The sequence below is a fragment of the Lepisosteus oculatus genome, chromosome 12 (genome assembly GCF_040954835.1).
Source record: "Lepisosteus oculatus isolate fLepOcu1 chromosome 12, fLepOcu1.hap2, whole genome shotgun sequence".
In the NCBI taxonomy this organism is placed as follows: domain Eukaryota; kingdom Metazoa; phylum Chordata; class Actinopteri; order Semionotiformes; family Lepisosteidae; genus Lepisosteus; species Lepisosteus oculatus.
The window spans coordinates 35,573,840-35,591,660 of NC_090707.1; the positions used below are offsets into that span (position 1 = coordinate 35,573,840).

Genomic DNA, 17,821 nt, shown 5'->3' on the forward strand with positions numbered 1-17,821 from the left:
CCCTTCCGCCAGTTCCGACCTGGTTCGAGTTTTTATCTTGTTTGTTCTCGGATGGACTTCCCGGCTTTGGACTTTGCTTGTGTTTGGATTTCCCATTTGGATTTCTACTGGATTGTTTGCCCCCCCCTGAACACCAGCGCACCAAGGACAGGCCCCCTGTTTTGATCCCCGATTCCTGCATGACTTTTCTCCCCAGTGTTTCCTCACTACCCCGGATTGTGTTGTCCGCATAGGGTCTGGAAAGAACTTTTGTTACAATAAATACGCAATTCTATCACCAGTTCTTTCAGTGAACATCGCTTCCGTAGCTCGTTGGAAATTAACAGCCTAAATTGTGGTGACCAGAGATGTTAAATCACTTGAGCTCACCAAGGCATCGTCGTCGTACAGCTCTATGACCACAATGGGAGGGTCCTCAGTGATATCTTTCAACTCTCCGTGAAGAGCGATGTTGTTAAAAAGCAACATCTGGTTCCAGGTAGGAGTCAACGTCTGATTGATAATCTGTAACGACGAAGAGGTAGGAGGAAGCTGTCTTTAGGAAACATTTTTACTGATGGTAAATCTTTTTAGTTAGCGTTTTAGTGATGTTTTTACACATGATCTAAAACTGTGTTTACCTGCACATAGAAAATGGTTACATCCATTTCATTACATTATGTTCTTCTCAATATGACTACATACATACAGTATGTAGATAATTGCAAAGTTTTACATTTTTAGTTAGTTAATTGTATAATCTCCAGGCATTACAATACCCTGCTACCTCAAATGTTTTGACGTGTACAGTACAGTATGTGTAACCCAACAAAAATCAAATATATACAGTGTACAAAACCAAAGTCTTCATTGTGTAGTTTTATAATTTACTCAAATATCCAAAACATTCAAAGTAGCAGAACTTTTAAGACAACAATGGGCAAAGGGTTCGGAACTTTTTTTAGAATTCTGTTGTTGAACATCTTCTTACACAGGACAACAGATCACTAACGTCAGTGCTGTATTTAAATATATTAATATATTAATCTATGAGTATACTGAGAAGTTGCAGATAGGGTGGAATTTCAAGTAAAATGGATAAAACCACAGGCTAGACATACCTAAGAATGTTAGACTGTGATCAAAGTAAAGTAAAAATATCTTACATACAGAACACTGATACTGTACACTGATATTTATGACAAGTACTGTACAGTACATATCTCTTATTTATGAAGGCTGCTTGTTTTAGGATGACATGAGTCTGTACACTGAATTGTACACTGCTGTGTCCTTTCCCTGATGTAGGTCTTTAAACCAGAAGATTACCATTGTCGTTTGACTCTGAGACACAAAGGACACTTTTGCAAAAGGATCAGACAATCCTGTACTGTCTGCAGCAATCAACCCTCTGGCCTGATACATATGCGCTCTGAGCTGGAATATGTTCTGAGCTGTGAAGTACAAAAAAAAGAAACAGAAAATTAAAATTACATGCTGTGCCCTCAAGAGTTCCACATTGCTGCTTTCATTGCATGGCTGAATTGAGACAATAAGAATTCTAGAGTGATGAGCAAAACCAGTTTTTATTTAATAAAACTGAAATAGAGCATAGGTCAGAAAAGGTAAATCACCTATAACCTATACAACCTATAACCAGAAGAACAAAATACAAATATGAGCAGGTGTTCATTGTGAGTCTGTTGTAAGCCTTTGTGCCTTAAAAAGGAAGTCATCCACGAACATCAGTAAACTGTCCTGACACCTGACCACAGCCCTGAACATGCAGGCGATACAGAAACTATGCATAATCCCCCCCACAAAATACATGTTCCAACATCGAGATGATATTGAAACAAAATCATAGGCTGGGGCGAAAGCAAATGCCAATGTTTGATTTTGCTGTAAGAGCACAGAGATAGAAACAGCAAAGGACAAGTCTCACAAGAAGAGGAAGAATGGATCACTGTTGATCCAAGGAAACTCAGCTAGATGAGTGAAAAACAGCTAGATGGGATGAGTAGGTTCTGTCAGCCAGTGGCAGATATCAACTGAAAATGAAGTAAAGTTTTGTATAAACATACTTTTATAAACCAGGAAGTCGGGCAAGGGCATGGTGATGTGTTCGGAACTCGCAGTGAGACCTTCGGGTTCATATCCCTCTGGTAGGTTTTCCAGCATGACATGGGAATCCTTACAGCGTCCCAGCCACAGGAAAACATCTAACTTGGCCTGAACTGTCCAGCCAGTTACTCGTTTCCCTGGCATCTGGAAAAGAAAATACAAAGCACTTGAATAGGTCTTGTATTAAGACCTATGGACACAGATATTCACAGGACCAGATTAGGTGGAACACAAAAGACCAATTAAAAATTCAATACACAAAAGAGAAGCATCAATAAGGCGTCTGACACACCATACTCAGTTGCTAGTAATTTAAAGATTCAGAAACCTATTGGTGAATATTCGCATTGACTTGGCAGTTTCTTCTGTATAACCACAACCTTTTACATAAAAGACAGCCTCTTCTTTTTTATTAAATGTAGTTGCAAGCCATGACTTTTTAAAACTTCCAGTTATTTGTACAAGTCTGGGATGAGAGATTTGTACATCTTGGTCAAATCTACCTCAAGTTTGTTAAAAACAAAGCCAACACCCATTCGAGTTGTGAAGACACAACTCCAAGAATCTTTAAATGACAATAATAATGTTTCAACTACTGTACCTCAGTAGATTTAAGAGCCCGCATTCTTGTGTGCATTTTCTCATGATATGGTTTATAAATTTAAGTTTGTGGGGGTCACTCAAAAGCACTTCAGAATGGCTTACAGCACTAGACTGATTATATCACTCGCTCCAAACTCATTCTCCACTGGCAACAGAGGGTTCATTGAAATGTCAGTGTTTTAAATCAAATTTATTCTAATTAATGCTTCAAAGTAGAATTTGGTAGACTCAAATTTTGTCTTATTTCAACCTTGGAATTTCTGAAAGAAACACTGTGATTAAACTGAAATGGCAGGAGCTTAGAGGAGACAGCAGAGGAACCAGAGTTTGTTTGGCTCTGAGGATAGGCCTGGACACGAAGGGATTTACTTTGAGAAAAAGGGTTTTGATTTTTCCACAGTCCTTCCCCCTTTCGTTGTCGGACTCAGAGTAGACAAGGTCTCTGGCAGGGATACGAGCATAGGCCACCCTCTTGTTGTTGCTTAGCATCCAGACGAAAATGTCAGGGATCGTGTGCTGAGGCTGCAATGGGAGACACAAAAGCAGAAAAGATTGAAAGAACAATGATATACCAGCGATACTGATATACCAGCGACATAAAACTGTACTTAGGGTCACATGCAAAAACCTTTCCTCATCAGCAGTGTGATGTCTTCCATGAGAGACTCAAATAAATGGACATTGCCTTCTGTGTTAATAAATGTTCTTGGAATATACAACTCCAGACATAACAAATGTAAAGAATCAAGAAATATAATTAATAATTCAATTCTTTTTTCTTAGGCTAATTCCAGCTCTTAGCTTGAAACCAGGAAATATGTACTGTACCTCTTCCACAAGAAACGTAAGTCTTTGTGTGAATTTCTGTGCTTCTTGAATCATCTCTTTCAAAGTCAATCTTTTCCTTTTCTGCTCAGCGATGGACTGCACATCATTTGTCATACTTTCCTAAAACCAGACAGACATTTCAGCCATTTCAATAAGGCAACCAAGGCATTGACAGACTTATAGTTGGACAAAAAGCAAACTGACAGGGAAAGAGATGCTTAATGGTTTTATACCTGTAATGTAAGAATCTAATTTCTTACATTTCAGTTTCTTCATTTGTTCACAAATTTAAATGTTTGCTTTTCACCTAATCCATGTACTGGATGAGCACTGTTTTGAATTATTTATACACAGCACACACTGATGGTTAAAATAACAGGGCCACCTGGAAAACGTTTTTAAACATGACAAAGGAAAAAATAATGATTAACTATTAATCTGTATGACGATCTATCTACTGCCTCCACTAGTGTATGCAAATATGACTATATTCAAATATCTCACAATATCTGTTGGTAAACATTGCCCTAGCATAACACAATGCTCAGATGTACTATGGAGTGAATGGAGGTGTAGAATACATTACCTCCACCACATGAGTGCTGAGAACACAGTGGTAAAATGTCATATACAGTAGAAATGATAAAAATATGTAGTTTTTGTGAGGGGGCAGCCTCATTGGTAAAAAAGCCCTCATTTGTAAAGTAAGATGATTACTCTTTACTTCAGTGAAACTACAAAAACATAAGACAGGTTACAACAAAGAGGAAGCCATTAGGCCCATCTAGCCCATTTAGTTTTTAGTAGCAAATTGAACCAAGTCTTTCCTCTGGCTGTTTCTTGAGTAGCGGCTCAATAATATAGCTGGGAGGCTTGTTTCACTCCCACAATGCTTTGGGTAAAGAGGTTTCCCCAGTTCTTGGTTTTAAGTGCCATCAGATCAACATTTAAAACAGTAATTCCAAGAACTAATTAACTGGCAGCTTATTGCTCTTTAATTATGGAGTGTATATAATCTTCCATCCATCCATTTTCTGTTCAGAGGTGCAGATGACCCAGAGCCTATCCCAGCAAGCAATGAGCACTAATCAGGGCAGACCCTTGATGAGAAGCCAGGCCAGTCCATCACAGGACAGACAGCCACAAACACAGGTCAGTTTTCCCATGTACTTAATTAATCTACCAGTTTTTGATGGGAGGAAACCAGAGAGCACAATTCATGCAGATACTGTAGCAGCCCAGGTCTGGTCTTGAACCCAGGTGAGGCCTGGAATTGAACCCAGTGTCCCAGCACTGTGAGACAGTAATGCTACCACTACACCACTGTATCAGCCATGTTCTATATGCAATCTTTTTCTACCTTTCAATTTAATCTTGCTCCAGGTCCTATATTTTGTGTATTATACTAAAATGAGTTTGTTGCTGTTGCTTTCATTTCTACTTCTTATTCTAGAAAACCCTTACAGCAAGACCTGCTGATTCAAATGTTTGGCACTGTGGCACTTCTGCGACCTGTGGACAGGTCTGACACTGTGTGTTACAGTTGGAGATTATTGCATGCTTACTGAATCATAAACTTGTGGTGGATGAATGATTGTGGATTAGTGATGTGCATGAATGTTAGCTTAATTTTTGGTAAAACGCAAACCTGACTTATTCTGCGTGTTACCTCAGCTGCACTGCAACACATGGCAGAATGAAGTTATTATTATCTGAAAACAGCCACGACAACACTTGAAATACACAATAGTTCATTCATCATACCAACTCCTGTTTACACAGCGTTAGCCTCTTCTTGTCCAGCATGGTTAAGTTGTTTGTTTTTGTTTTCTTCTCAGCAAAAGCAATGAAGTTTCTATTGGGAAACCATAAGGCATTTTAATAAAACTACATTTTCACAAACAATGGGGAATAAGAAAAAAAAATCCTTTTACTGGATTACTACTTTGTAAAAACAGCTAAGTAACATTCAAATTTTATAACACATTTCTATGACCAATGTGAAAAAGCAAGCTTTTTGAAAATGATACAATACAAACATAACAGGCAGTGCAAAAGGCTTGCTCTATTTTCAAGGTGGAAATTAAACAGTAAGTTCAAATTCTGAGGAACGTAGTATGGTGTGTATACAGTACTGTATTATTTACAGTGTAGAGTTTTAACTGGGGTTGGCCTGTGGGCTGTGGCCTTGAATCCTATGTGTGGTACTGTTGTTGTAACTTTTAACAAAGTACCTCACTCAAATTCCTTCTAACTGCAAATCACTTTTGAATAAAATCATCAACCAAATAACTTAGCTATACATTAGTTACAGTATCTGGAAACTTGGGTTGAGGGCAATAAGGTGACATATCATGTTCTGGACTCAGGCTTCTTCATCCATTCATTTTCTAACCACTTTATATGGTAATGTAATCATGCCTATCACAGCCAGCAACAGGCACAATGCAGGATACACACTGGATAGGACACCAGTCCATGACAGGGCTCATATAGACATATGAAACTACATCCACACTTACACCAGGACCAGGCCTTTGGACTATGGGAGAAACCAACACAAACATGAGGAGAACATACAGACTCCACATAGATCAGACCCAGCTAACCACTGTGCCATCATGACACCCTGGATTCAGGTTCCAGCAGGACAAAAATAAATGTTGGACATAAACCAGAAAATAATGTGAAAAATAAACAACGTACCTGCTGCGACTGACAAATTCTTGAAGGACACTTAGCATTTGTTCATCTGCTTTAGGATCGGACAGCCTGTTCATTTCTTTCACCTCTTCTATGCCTTCTTCCTAATATAAAACAAGAACATTCCATTTCTGGGTAATGCTGTGACCATTAACCATGTACAGTACACCAGTGGGAAATAAAATGAATTATAATTTTAATCAAGAGAACTTACAAAAGCAACAGCAATATTCTCCAGCACGTTTGAGTAGTACAGACGAAATGTCTGATCCTCCCATTCACTGACAATATGTACACAGGGCTTCTTATTTAAGTGTGGCAGAAAGAAGTACTGTCTGTTGAAGGAAAACAGTGTTTATTGAGGCAGAATATCTTCTAATACATATATTTTCACATATGAATCTGCTCTCAGGATAGTGGCCCTAGCGATTACATAGGTCACATTTCCTTATTTTTAATAGCTGATATCTACTCCAGGCCTAGAAGAGATCTGCAGGAAAAACATAGCTTTGAAACCTGTTTCCCTCCATCAGCTGTGGCCTCTCTGGTACGGTTGTAGATTTGCAGGGTAGGGCTTCCAGGTGTCGCTCAGGCTCTCTGGATGACAGGAGAGGAGATTTTTCTGGGTCTCCATGCTCCACAGCTTTCTTTCTCCCTGCGTGGATTGGAGAGGCTCCGTCGATGAAGTTTCCATAATTTCCTGGACAAAGAAAAGAAGCTTACTACCAACGTGGTATGAACATAACATCTAATCAGAAACAATTTAACAACACCCAAGTCATATTTAATTAATTTGGAATTGGAAATTATGATTCTTTTGGTGCCATGAGTTGACAAGAGGAAATTGATATATTAATTCTCTGCATTTGATGTGTAAAATAATCTTTCAATGTGCAATATTTCATAAAACATGAGAGGTATTTGGAAAAAGACACCCACTGTATAAAAGAAAATACTCAATTTAGCATATGTAATCGTGTTTTCAGTCTCTCCTGGGCTGTTTTGTCGTTCAAAATTAGTATTATTCATGGAAAGAGATTCTGAAAACTGGAACAAATCTAACAAAAACCGATTTCTGGCATTGCTTTCAAGAATGAAATGTGAACACAAATTTAAAACAGTCAAACAGTAAACATTTGTTTAGACATTTGACATTTTAGGTTAGGAAAGAAACTTAGTTGTTCACAAATATGTTGAAATGTTTTAAAAAAATGTTTTTTATGTCCGCAACAAGTTAAAAAAGGAAAAATCTTTACCAACTGTAAACTCAAAGCTGATAGGCTTGTCCCCAATCTTCCTATCAATCATTGAAGCCTCAAATACAGACCCAAAGAGCAGGTAGCTTTCCATACTGTCTTTGTCAATCTGTGAAAGACATTATGTTAAATAAATAACATGAGTAAAGTACAATTACTGTTGCACTGCATAATGGCATGTCAGAAATACCAGCCATGATATTGAATTCCAAATCTGAAATTTGTCTTTTTGCCCTGTGAAGGTCACAAAAATGAAAAAGTAGAGCAAAATCAGTGCTTTGTCATTGAATTTCCCACTGCATTTAATGCTTGTTAGAGGAGAAGAATTATCCCTGGTGTCCTGGCTACATTTCAATTTGGAATTTCTATAGTCTGCCCCCCCCTACATTTCTGACCTCACTGCACCTGATCTGTTGTATAGTGGAGCAGCTGGTGCAAAATGACTGCTGCAAATGACACAGTGGTTGGTGGATGAAGTGGGTCATCTTATCATGAGATGTGTTTTGGGACAGGATCCAATAGGATGAAACTCACCATACACATTCAGTCAATGAAAAGTAGGAGTGAGGGTGACATTATGCATTGAAATCAAGCACTCCTACACGATTGGGTGGTTAATAAAGAGAGGAATGGGTAGACGTGCAGAGATTCTAAATCAGGCTAAATGGCTTGAGGTACAGTATGTTTTGCATACAGTCTTAATGTAGTCAGCAAAACTGGGCTTCCTGGGTCACAGATTTAAGGGAAAGCTGAAGTGGAAACAGCTGATGTGTTTGAAAGTCTGATACTGATGCTCTTGACAATATCTGTAATCAGACTTCATATAAATCATCTGGCGCTGCTGCTTTAAGGTGCTATATAAAAGGGTGGGATGAATTTATTCACTACAAATTATTCAGAGCATGATACTGGAAGATGGCCAAAAGTCTTATTAATATATTTACATCTTTCCACTTATCCCTCGTAATGAAGCAAAGAGACGTCAGAAGCTATATAATAGTGATAAAACATGTTTAAGTGCAGCAATTCAAACTATATTGTATTTACAGTATAAAAACACATTTCAGTTCATGAAGTGTGAGACTGACACTCCCCTAAAACAATATTACTTCCATTACATTACATTTTAGCTTCCTGTAAGATTTTAGGTTTTATACCAATCTTGTGAAACATACATAGTTTTTTACGGCATGAATGATTTCTATTGACCCATGTGCATTTACCCTTACCATTTGCTTGTTGCTTCAACAGATAAGGGAACAAATTAATATTTGTATCGATTTGATCTACATTTTGGAACCGTTTTCCAGAGGGCAGACATTGATAATCAGGATTAAGAATTTGAAAAGGGTCTGCTATATTTTGTTTCCACCTGTCTAATCATGGATAGTTCAAAGATTGTCTACAAGGAGGAGAGCTGCTTCACCCCCATAACCTTCACTGCTGTTTGGACAAGACAGGTGATAGTCATGTTATCGATGGCACATACTCGGACAGCCCCGCCCACAACTAACATTCACGAGGAGTAACAACACCCAAGAATTACGTGAACTGAAAGGATTATAGGGTGTTGAGTGAAAATTTGGCTGAACCCACTTGGCTGAAGGCCGACCTCCCGGCCAGACGACGAGGAGGTTGGGACCCCCACGCAGAGTGGGGGGTGACCAAGGGGCAGCTGCAGAGGTGGAGATGGGGTGGAGGTGGGCCAGAGATGGTATGCAAGGGAGAGAAGGGGATCACGTACAGTATTTATAGTGTTTAAGGAGAGGAAATGACATCAGGAGTGATTGCTATTTATTGACAGCTGTGTCTGATTGAACTTGGTTGTTGTCATCCCTCCAGAACTTTCGTTACAAACTCCATTCAGAGTCCTCTAAGAATCCAGATGGAAGCTCTGGCTCTGCTGACGTTCAATTGATGCCAATAGTTCACAAACTTGAAACTCACCTCAGCGGGCGATTCCACTGGAGTCACCTCCGCCCCCAGGGCTGTGCTCTTCTCTGTCGCCGCTTTCGTCTCCTCAGCCGTGGGCGGCGTTTTCTGCTCTTTCCCAGCTGCTTTCGGCGTTTTCGCCGCGAGCTTGAGGTCTTTGGCTATTTTGGACAGCTTGGACTCTGAGGCCGCGCCCGACAGGATCTCCACCGCCAGCTCTATGAACAGACGGCCCCTGAAGGACACCCCTTCTCCCACACCCTCGTTCAGCTCCTGAAAGTCGTCCATGAGGGTGAAGTTGCGGGCGGAGCCGTAAAGATTGATCCACGCGGGGCCAAACGTGGGTAGAAATCCTACAGTCAATGACAAACGGGAAAGCTCCTTCTCTATACTCTATACTCAATGTCTGCTTGGGAAAATACATTTACCCCAAGAAGAACATGACAAGGAAGATGTTGACATTTATCGGTAATTGTTGAGGTTTCTTATTACTGGCTTTACTAATAGTCCTTCATTCACAGATCAGGTTGGGCCATTCAATACAATGGGGCTAAGACACTAGGAAACTGTGTCTGAGATTTCTGAAGGAAGGGCATACAATTGGCTGCATACCATCGGGGCTGAGTGTGTTCAAAGTGATATCCGTGGTTTGCTGATCACTTGTGAGCATGCATTGTTAACACAGGGCACTTCATCAATACTCTAGCCAGTTCTTTAGCTCTGTAATTCTGAGTTCACTGTTGCCTTAAAGTATGAAAATAATGTCTTACAGTGCAAGAAGGATGTGCATACATCCAATTAGAGTTGGGCTAGTGTTTTACAACTGAATATACGGCTTTTCCCTATTATTAATTTATATGGCTGGTGCCTTTATCTCTAACAGTAGAAATGTATCCCCATTTACACAGTAAGCATTGTTGTTGGAGCAATGTAAAATTAAATAGTTTGCCTAAGGGTACACAGCAGAGTCACACTCGGGATTTGGGTTCACCACCTTCTGGTTATACATTCAGAGTCCTATCCTCTCCTCCACGTTGCAGTACTTAAGATTTTGTTTTCAATATGCTGGGAAATATGCTTGCAACTAGTTTCCTCACAACTTGTTTCGTAGCAACAAGTACGCACCTACTGTATCTATAAAATTATTGTATTATAAAACACAAATGAAGATACAAATGTTGATATTCAAGAGAAAGGAAATTCTATTTTTTTTCTATGTTAAAGCAAAATGCAACAATACAGTTGCAATTCCAACCTGATAAGCAATGTACTGTAGATAACACTAAAGCATAGAATAAATCTGGGCTTTGTGAAAAAATGGGGCTTCCAAAGTAGATTTAGTGATGAAATTCACTGAACGGTGAATGAAATACAATCTAGTGATATTTTTATTTATAAGGTAAACCAGAGGAAGGAACGAGTAGACTGTTACCTTTGTCCCCATCTTGCTCGTTTGATATTTTCTTTAGATCAATATAGTGGGTTCCCACAGCCACATCGTTCATACTGCCCTCATCCCAGACCTGAATCTTGAGCCTCCTGCACAGAGGAGGAAACATCTCCTTGAAGACAATCTGCTCGTTCCACACGGGATCGGCAGAACTCTTCTGAGTGGACGTTCGGCCCTTTAAATACAGGGAAAAATAATGATCGCGTGCAATAATCCCATGAGCCTTTGAGAAAGGCCTTCTTCAATTTTAATCTAGCAAGTCAAGTCGATTTTCCTCGTCTTAAAAAATAAATCAGTTCTAAAACACAAAGCTCTTCACTCATACTATGAACTTTGGGGCTAAATTATAAAAACAATGCCACCAGAGAAATGCAGGATCGAGATTTCTTAGGTCCCCATGTGTATATGGCTACAGGTATCTCAGACACTAGCTCTCATACTTTCAGTTACATAAAATCTGCCTAAAATGTGATGATGTACAGTAGTTAATTCCCTTTCATTCTAAAAAAAACACATACTGGAAACAACAGTGCTATAAAAGAGTTAAAGGGTTCAAAAAAGAATTCCTTTTTGGTAGTCTTTGGATTAAATCAGATGGTGGTAAATTCAAAACGATCAAACAGCCCCTCCATCTCAATAGCTCTCCGCGTCAATGTCAAAACAACCAGAAAAAAAACTGAAGGCTCAGATCGCAAAATCCAGAATTGTGCAGTCCAAACGAGGTGGAAAGCCCTCCTGAAAGCCCATTACTGTCAGGATTTCTGAAAGGGCTGAGATTTTTTGCCCCTGTGCGAAGTTAATTAGGATAATTAGTTCCTGGATGAGCGTGTGTGGAATTTAGTACACGTTGGAATGCCAGGACGCTTACGGGAGAAGGCGTTTACGAGTCGTGACAATTACCATTTGGTTAAAAAACGTAACCACCACGTAGGGATCGATGAGGTCCTTATTTTCTCCGATGAAAGCCTTGGTCACGTTAGCCATGATGCTGGAATTCATTCTGGGAAGGCCTTCTGCCCTGTAGACTTTCACATAGAACCTGGCCCAGGGCCTCTCAGAGGGGAAGCCTTTAGGAACCAACAGGTTCCTGGGAACGGAGAAAGTAAAGCTTTATTACCTGTGGCGTTTGCTTCTACGTCAATGAGACCAAGTAGAACTGTGGGTATATATAGGAAGTTAAAGCACATACCTATAAGTACAGAGGCGGGTTGAGGACTAGGCTACCACAACATAAAACATGGGTTAACGGGACAACTTTTTTTTAAATGAAGGTGCTCCCATTTGGAATGCAAATAAGGGAGCAGGTACTTACTTTTCGATCTGCTCTTCTGCGTCACTGGCTTTCTGCATGGGCTGCACTGTCTCTCCTTTCCCCGTCACACTAATATCACACTTCAGGTATCCTTTCACCCCTGTCTGGATGTCCACAGGGTCGGTGAGCATGGCCCACTTGTTGGAGAACTGATGACCTGAGGAATTGAGCGAATGAAGTGGAGTGGAGTGTCCAGAAAAGCTCTATATAAGTGTAAGCAATTAATATTATTATTACCATAGTTGTTAGTCCTTCAGGCTAACCGTGAAGACATGTACAGCCTTTGTGAGCTTCTTAGAGGAAGTACTGTCAGTGTTGTCTTCATCTGAATGAGGAGGGTTATCAAACTTCCAGAATAAGAAAACTAGAACACTCCTGTACTTGGGATTGTAATGTGTACTACAGCGAAACCGTGGTCCAGGAGGTGTGTGTCAGTGTCCCAACTACTTTAAACACATTCTGTTGAAGGCCTCAACATTTTTTAAATTCCATCTCTGTCTACATTTCAGCCTTCCACCCTAGACATTCAGAAACCAAGACAAATGTATACTGGACCATTGATTCGTACCACATTTGATAAGGCAATATCTTACCTGGTTGGCTATAAACAGTTCCTACATCCAGTTTGAAAGATCCAATAGTGAAGCTTCGCATAATTTTGGAATGCATAACCTTGGTGAGGAACAAAATTATAATTATATTCTCAGCTGTTTTAGTTCTAGCAATAAGACATGCAATACAGTTCCTGTTATTTAATTCAATATAAAATACTGATTTTTTCCTCTCTGTTAATAAGCCCTCACTAATTTTAATCCTGTCTAATGCCATCACTCTATTTCTATAATCTCACTCTTTCTTAAATCCATGGAGTTCCCCTTTTATGTCATTTCAGTTCACTTCACAGTGCTGAGAAAATGATTTGCGAACTCCCCAGGCAAAAACCAAACACTGCCTTCCAAGAGAAGGACATCATCCTGTAGCTCAAGCATGATGGTGGGAGTTTCATGGTTTGGGGCTGCTTTGCTCCCACAGGACCTGGATGACTTGTCATCATTGACAGAACCAAGAATTTGGTGTTGTATCTGCAAATCCTGGAGTAGAATCCATTCATTCATGGGAGCAGAAACTGGGTCATGCATCAAGACAATGATCCTAAACATACTGTACAAGCAGATCTACAACAGAATGGAAGACAATTTGGGGGGTTTGGATTAGGTTAGTCAAAGTTTGGACCCAAGCCCCATTGAATTGAGACAGCAAGACCTGAAGCAAGCCATTCATGAAATAAAACCTTACAAGTCACAGCCTCTAAAGGGTTCTGTAGGGAAGAATCAGCCAAAATCCATAAAAGCAGAAGCCAGAGTCATTGCTGCTTAAAGAGGTTCCCCCTGTTACTGAATCATACTTATTCACATGAGGATATTTACTGTTCGATCACTTTGTTAATTAAATCCGAAATATATTTTGTCTTTGTGTTATACTGTTAATCAGGTCATCTTGTTCTTTTCTTATGACTTATATTAAAATCTAATTATATTATAGAACTAAAACATAAATAAATTCAGAAAAGCCTTGAGATTTGTATCAGCAGTGTAGAAGATTTATTCCTGTAAATTCAGGCTCTTTGTACTCAATGTGAAAAAAAGCCTGATTTTTAATTCAGTAATAGCACCTGTTTAACGTTGTACTTACTGAGAGCTTGACGACTTTGTCGAAAAATGTTTCTTGAGGGCCAAAGAAGTCAAACACGAAATACTGTTAAATAAAATTGTTATACAAAGGGATGGTTAAGTGACCAGTTAAATATGAAATGAGTTAGTTGCTTGTGGTAACTTTTATGTTTTCTAAGTATTTCACTCGACTAAAAGCACTGATGATTGAGATTTTAATTTTACAGGAGAAATTGTCGACGATTTCTACTGCATGTATTAAATATTGTGGAAAAAAACACACATCACTTGTTTAACAAAAGGGAAAAAGAGAACAATTACGATATTACATTGACAAACTCTAAAAAGCAGTTTTTAAAACTAACATTTATTGCAGTACTAAATTGTACTTTAATCTCATAATCTAATATTATGTCCTTATCTCAAAATAAACAAATGTTAAAGCTAGCTGCACAAGCTTGATAAACAGGTTAGACAACGTCAGCTCTAAATCACCAAGGACAGCGGTCCACAACTGTGTGTTTGGAAGACGTACTGTACTTGTTCAAAAGATGTTATAAGGCGCAAAAATTACAACTAACACATACATGTATTGCTTTTCCGACTTTAATTGTCAGAACCCTGCAAAAACATTCACAAAATGTGGAGCCTTTTATGTCTGCATGGGAATGCTGATTCTCAAAAGGGCTCTGCTGTCGGTGTTCAATGTGCAATTAAAAAGGGATACAGTGGTTTCCCCAGAAATTAAATGTCGCTTACGCTAATAATGGTGTCATTATTAATGTCTCTGTAATTCAGAACCCGCTTGAGACCGGTCATACTCTTGTCTTTTGAAAAAGCTGGACGTGAGCTTTAGTCACTGACACCTTCACCTGAGACAGCAACAGAAAACCCCTGTGCCTGCTTCCTGCTCTCCTGGCCCACTGACATGAGTATTAATTCCCTCTGACAAGATCGCAACATTTTCTACCTCATTGTAAAATGGGGAGTTGGTCCCCTCTTTAACTGTCGTTTGCTTCTTTTCCTCTCCGACTTCAATCACTACACAGGGGTCGATGTTCTCTCCCACCAGCTGTCGAGCCTCTGTGATGTTAAAGGAAATCTAAAAGCGCAAATACAGACTCCGTTTAAACTTTCTCACAACAACCCCGGGCATGAATACGATGCAATATGTACAACATGCAACGTATGTAATTCATTTGCAGTGTAGTAAATGCTCATTCAATTTAGCACATCTGTCATTGGATTTACAGTGGCAGACTCTGTAAACTTCGTCTTAGAGGAAACTATGTAAGATAAGTACACACAGAACAGAGCGACAAACTGAGAAAATTAAATTGACAGGCAATGCGCTCTGCGTTGGGTTTAACAAGAAAGTACTGTGCATAATTTACAAAGAAAATCTGTTATGATTTAACACAGAAGGTGTTTTTGCATGAAGGAATTCATGAAAGCAGTATGGCATTCCTTTGCAGTGACTTTATACAGAGCTAATTTGTGTACATTATAACCAGAAATATGTGTTCAAACAATGAGCAAGCGTTATTTACAGTTGATTTTCTAGTGGTACGCTCAATTTACAGCTTAATTGTATGGTTAATTAACAGAAGGCCCTGCTAAAAAGATACATAAAAGGGAAAAAATATTGTCCCAATATTCACACTGTAAAAGAAAAAATTAAGTTGTTTGCTTTTTCTAGCACTTTACAGCCTTTAGTTTACAGATCTGACACAACAATATATGCAAGTATTAGAAGACCGTATCAGAAAAAGCTGTTGGAAACAGCTGTAGTGCAGTATTTTACATACGGAAACAATCTCTGTCATTTTCCGATTTGTTTAATATTCATTTACCTGGAATGACTGCGGTTTACTCTCACTGTCATGGATTTTGTTTACGGGCTTGGATCTGTTAGGGAGACACAAAAACAACATTTGTTTTGTTGCATAATTGGATTTTACTTTGCTATTGTTGATTGCAGACACATTCCACAAGTATCCAACCACACATTATGAGAACACCACTCACTTCTGTCAAACGTCGTGGCACAGGGTGCAACTTGGGACGGCCTGGGCACGGTGCCAGTCCATCACAGGGCATGCAAACACACACACAGGGACTAATTTAAGACACCAATTAACATAACCAGTGTGTCTTTGGATGGAGAAGGGGAGACCATGGCTCCTGCAGAAAGCCCACAAAGGCACATAGAGAACATGCAGACTCCACACCGAATGTGTCTCAAGCTGAACTTGACCCAATAACTGAGAGGCAGCAGCAGTAACCCTTATGGCGCTGTGTAACAATACATAAGTTGGTGTTTTAACATTAAGCACACTTGAGCACTGAATACCTTTTTCTGATTTTTGGTTTTCTGGGGGTTCCCGAAGGGCCAGCCAAACTGCCATCTTCTGTTTCACCTGCTCCAGCCAGCGCAGGGGTTTCTGGAGTGACGTCTGTTTCACTGCCATCTGTAAAGTGTACAATTTCCAATCAATACGTTGAAGCACCACCAATTCTGTACTCTTAACCACAGTCACTATAAATGGAAGTTTTTCACTGATGTTTGGGTGAGATATCATAGACAAGCCAATCACACACAGCTGTGCCTTAGGAACATCTCCACCAAACCAGCTACATAAACTGAACTCAAATACCTCCCTTCATCTTCCTCTCCTTTCTTTGAAACCCCTGAATCTGTGACGTTCTGTACTCTGAAACTTAGGATATTGGATTTGAAACACAGACGCCAACAATATCGACTGATTGGTATGACAATTTGTTTTGTTTTTACAGAACATCCTAAGGTACAGTATATGCTTTTTATTTTCAAAATTTACCACCCTCCCCCTGAAGCCTTAATAAGACATGTTTTCTTTAAAAAAAATAACAATTTCCTAGTGAACATAACGCATGTTTGCACACTATCATTACCGAACAACACAGAGTGTAAACAAATCTAACATCTTTATAACTGGAGAAGGTGCTTGGTAAACAGAGGGTGTGTTTGTTTTATAGGCCTTACCCAGAGCACCCTTATTTGCAAAGACTAAGCCCTTGTCAGCCTTTTTCTTTTTCTTCTTAATACCAAACATCCCTTTCCTGAAATAGAAAGAAAAAGTAAGATAGATGCCAACAGCATGTGAAATTCAGAGAAGTAAAATAACAGAGCTGTGATGAATTTTGACTTTCTCAGGCACCATGACCAACCATTATGTGACACAGAGTTCTAGAGTGTGGAAAGTATGAAGATGAAACAGAAATAGATGTCATTCCTTTATCTACAACTTAGAGCAAAATCAGAAACGCAGTCTCCTCAGTGTGGAAAGCAGACCTAGTGGGTTAAAATACATTTAAAAATTGTAAGCTGATTCAGTTAATGATACAAAAAACAGCGAAGGTTTGCTTCTTGCAGTTTTAATGCAGTTCAAAGCATTTCTATGCTGATTCTGAAAATGTCTGTTGGGTTGACTTTGTTTATGCTTTTGAATATTTTGAAGACTTGAAGGAGGTGTCCTTGAAGTGATCTCTGCTCAAAACATAAAAAAGATTCTGATTTTTTTAGCCCTGAGAGTAAAGGACATTCCTTTCAGCATGAGAATATATCTGGCCACTCTTCTCTGGACTAGTGCCAGAGCAAAAAAAACTTTCTTGAATGATGTCCAAAATTGAACACAAAGAGACTGTGGTAGTATTGGGTCAAATGTAGCTCTGACATGTAAGCCTCAGTTAGTTTAGTATTTTTAAGGAGTTACACAATTGAAAAAGATAGACAAGATGCAGCACATTTTTTTCAGATCTGTGATATACTGTATCAGTGTGTTTTCTTTTATGCCTTGAGTTTAAATAGATTATATTGTCTGTTAATGTATCTAATATTATATTTCATTATTATATTAATTATTAATAATAGTAGTAATATTATAATATTATATTTATCTAATATTATATTAAAGTTCTAAGA

General features: G+C 39.0%; 1 protein-coding gene across 4 annotated transcripts in view; it reads right to left on the bottom strand.

The window, feature by feature from the left end:
- The window catches only part of fer1l6 (fer-1 like family member 6), a 39,751-nt gene that overhangs the window by 18,659 nt on the left and 3,271 nt on the right, over positions 1-17,821 (bottom strand). For 3 of the 4 annotated variants that reach the window (XM_015359499.2, XM_015359497.2, XM_015359500.2), the window contains exons 2-21: positions 16,883-16,959; positions 16,211-16,328; positions 15,711-15,765; positions 14,828-14,959; positions 13,880-13,942; positions 12,781-12,859; positions 12,188-12,344; positions 11,776-11,962; positions 10,858-11,050; positions 9,441-9,778; positions 7,494-7,602; positions 6,754-6,937; positions 6,452-6,572; positions 6,241-6,341; positions 5,299-5,389; positions 3,535-3,654; positions 3,076-3,228; positions 2,064-2,247; positions 1,309-1,433; positions 370-504 (exon numbers count right to left, since the gene is read on the bottom strand). In XM_015359499.2, the coding sequence (XP_015214985.2) occupies positions 370-504; positions 1,309-1,433; positions 2,064-2,247; positions 3,076-3,228; positions 3,535-3,654; positions 5,299-5,389; positions 6,241-6,341; positions 6,452-6,572; positions 6,754-6,937; positions 7,494-7,602; positions 9,441-9,778; positions 10,858-11,050; positions 11,776-11,962; positions 12,188-12,344; positions 12,781-12,859; positions 13,880-13,942; positions 14,828-14,959; positions 15,711-15,765; positions 16,211-16,328; positions 16,883-16,952 (2,715 nt within the window). In that variant the 5' untranslated portion in view covers positions 16,953-16,959. Of the gene's footprint in view, positions 1-369; positions 505-1,308; positions 1,434-2,063; positions 2,248-3,075; positions 3,229-3,534; positions 3,655-5,298; positions 5,390-6,240; positions 6,342-6,451; positions 6,573-6,753; positions 6,938-7,493; positions 7,603-9,440; positions 9,779-10,857; positions 11,051-11,775; positions 11,963-12,187; positions 12,345-12,780; positions 12,860-13,879; positions 13,943-14,827; positions 14,960-15,710; positions 15,766-16,210; positions 16,329-16,882; positions 16,960-17,067; positions 17,305-17,821 lie in introns of those variants that run through there. The other variant, XM_015359498.2, reaches the window with a different exon arrangement.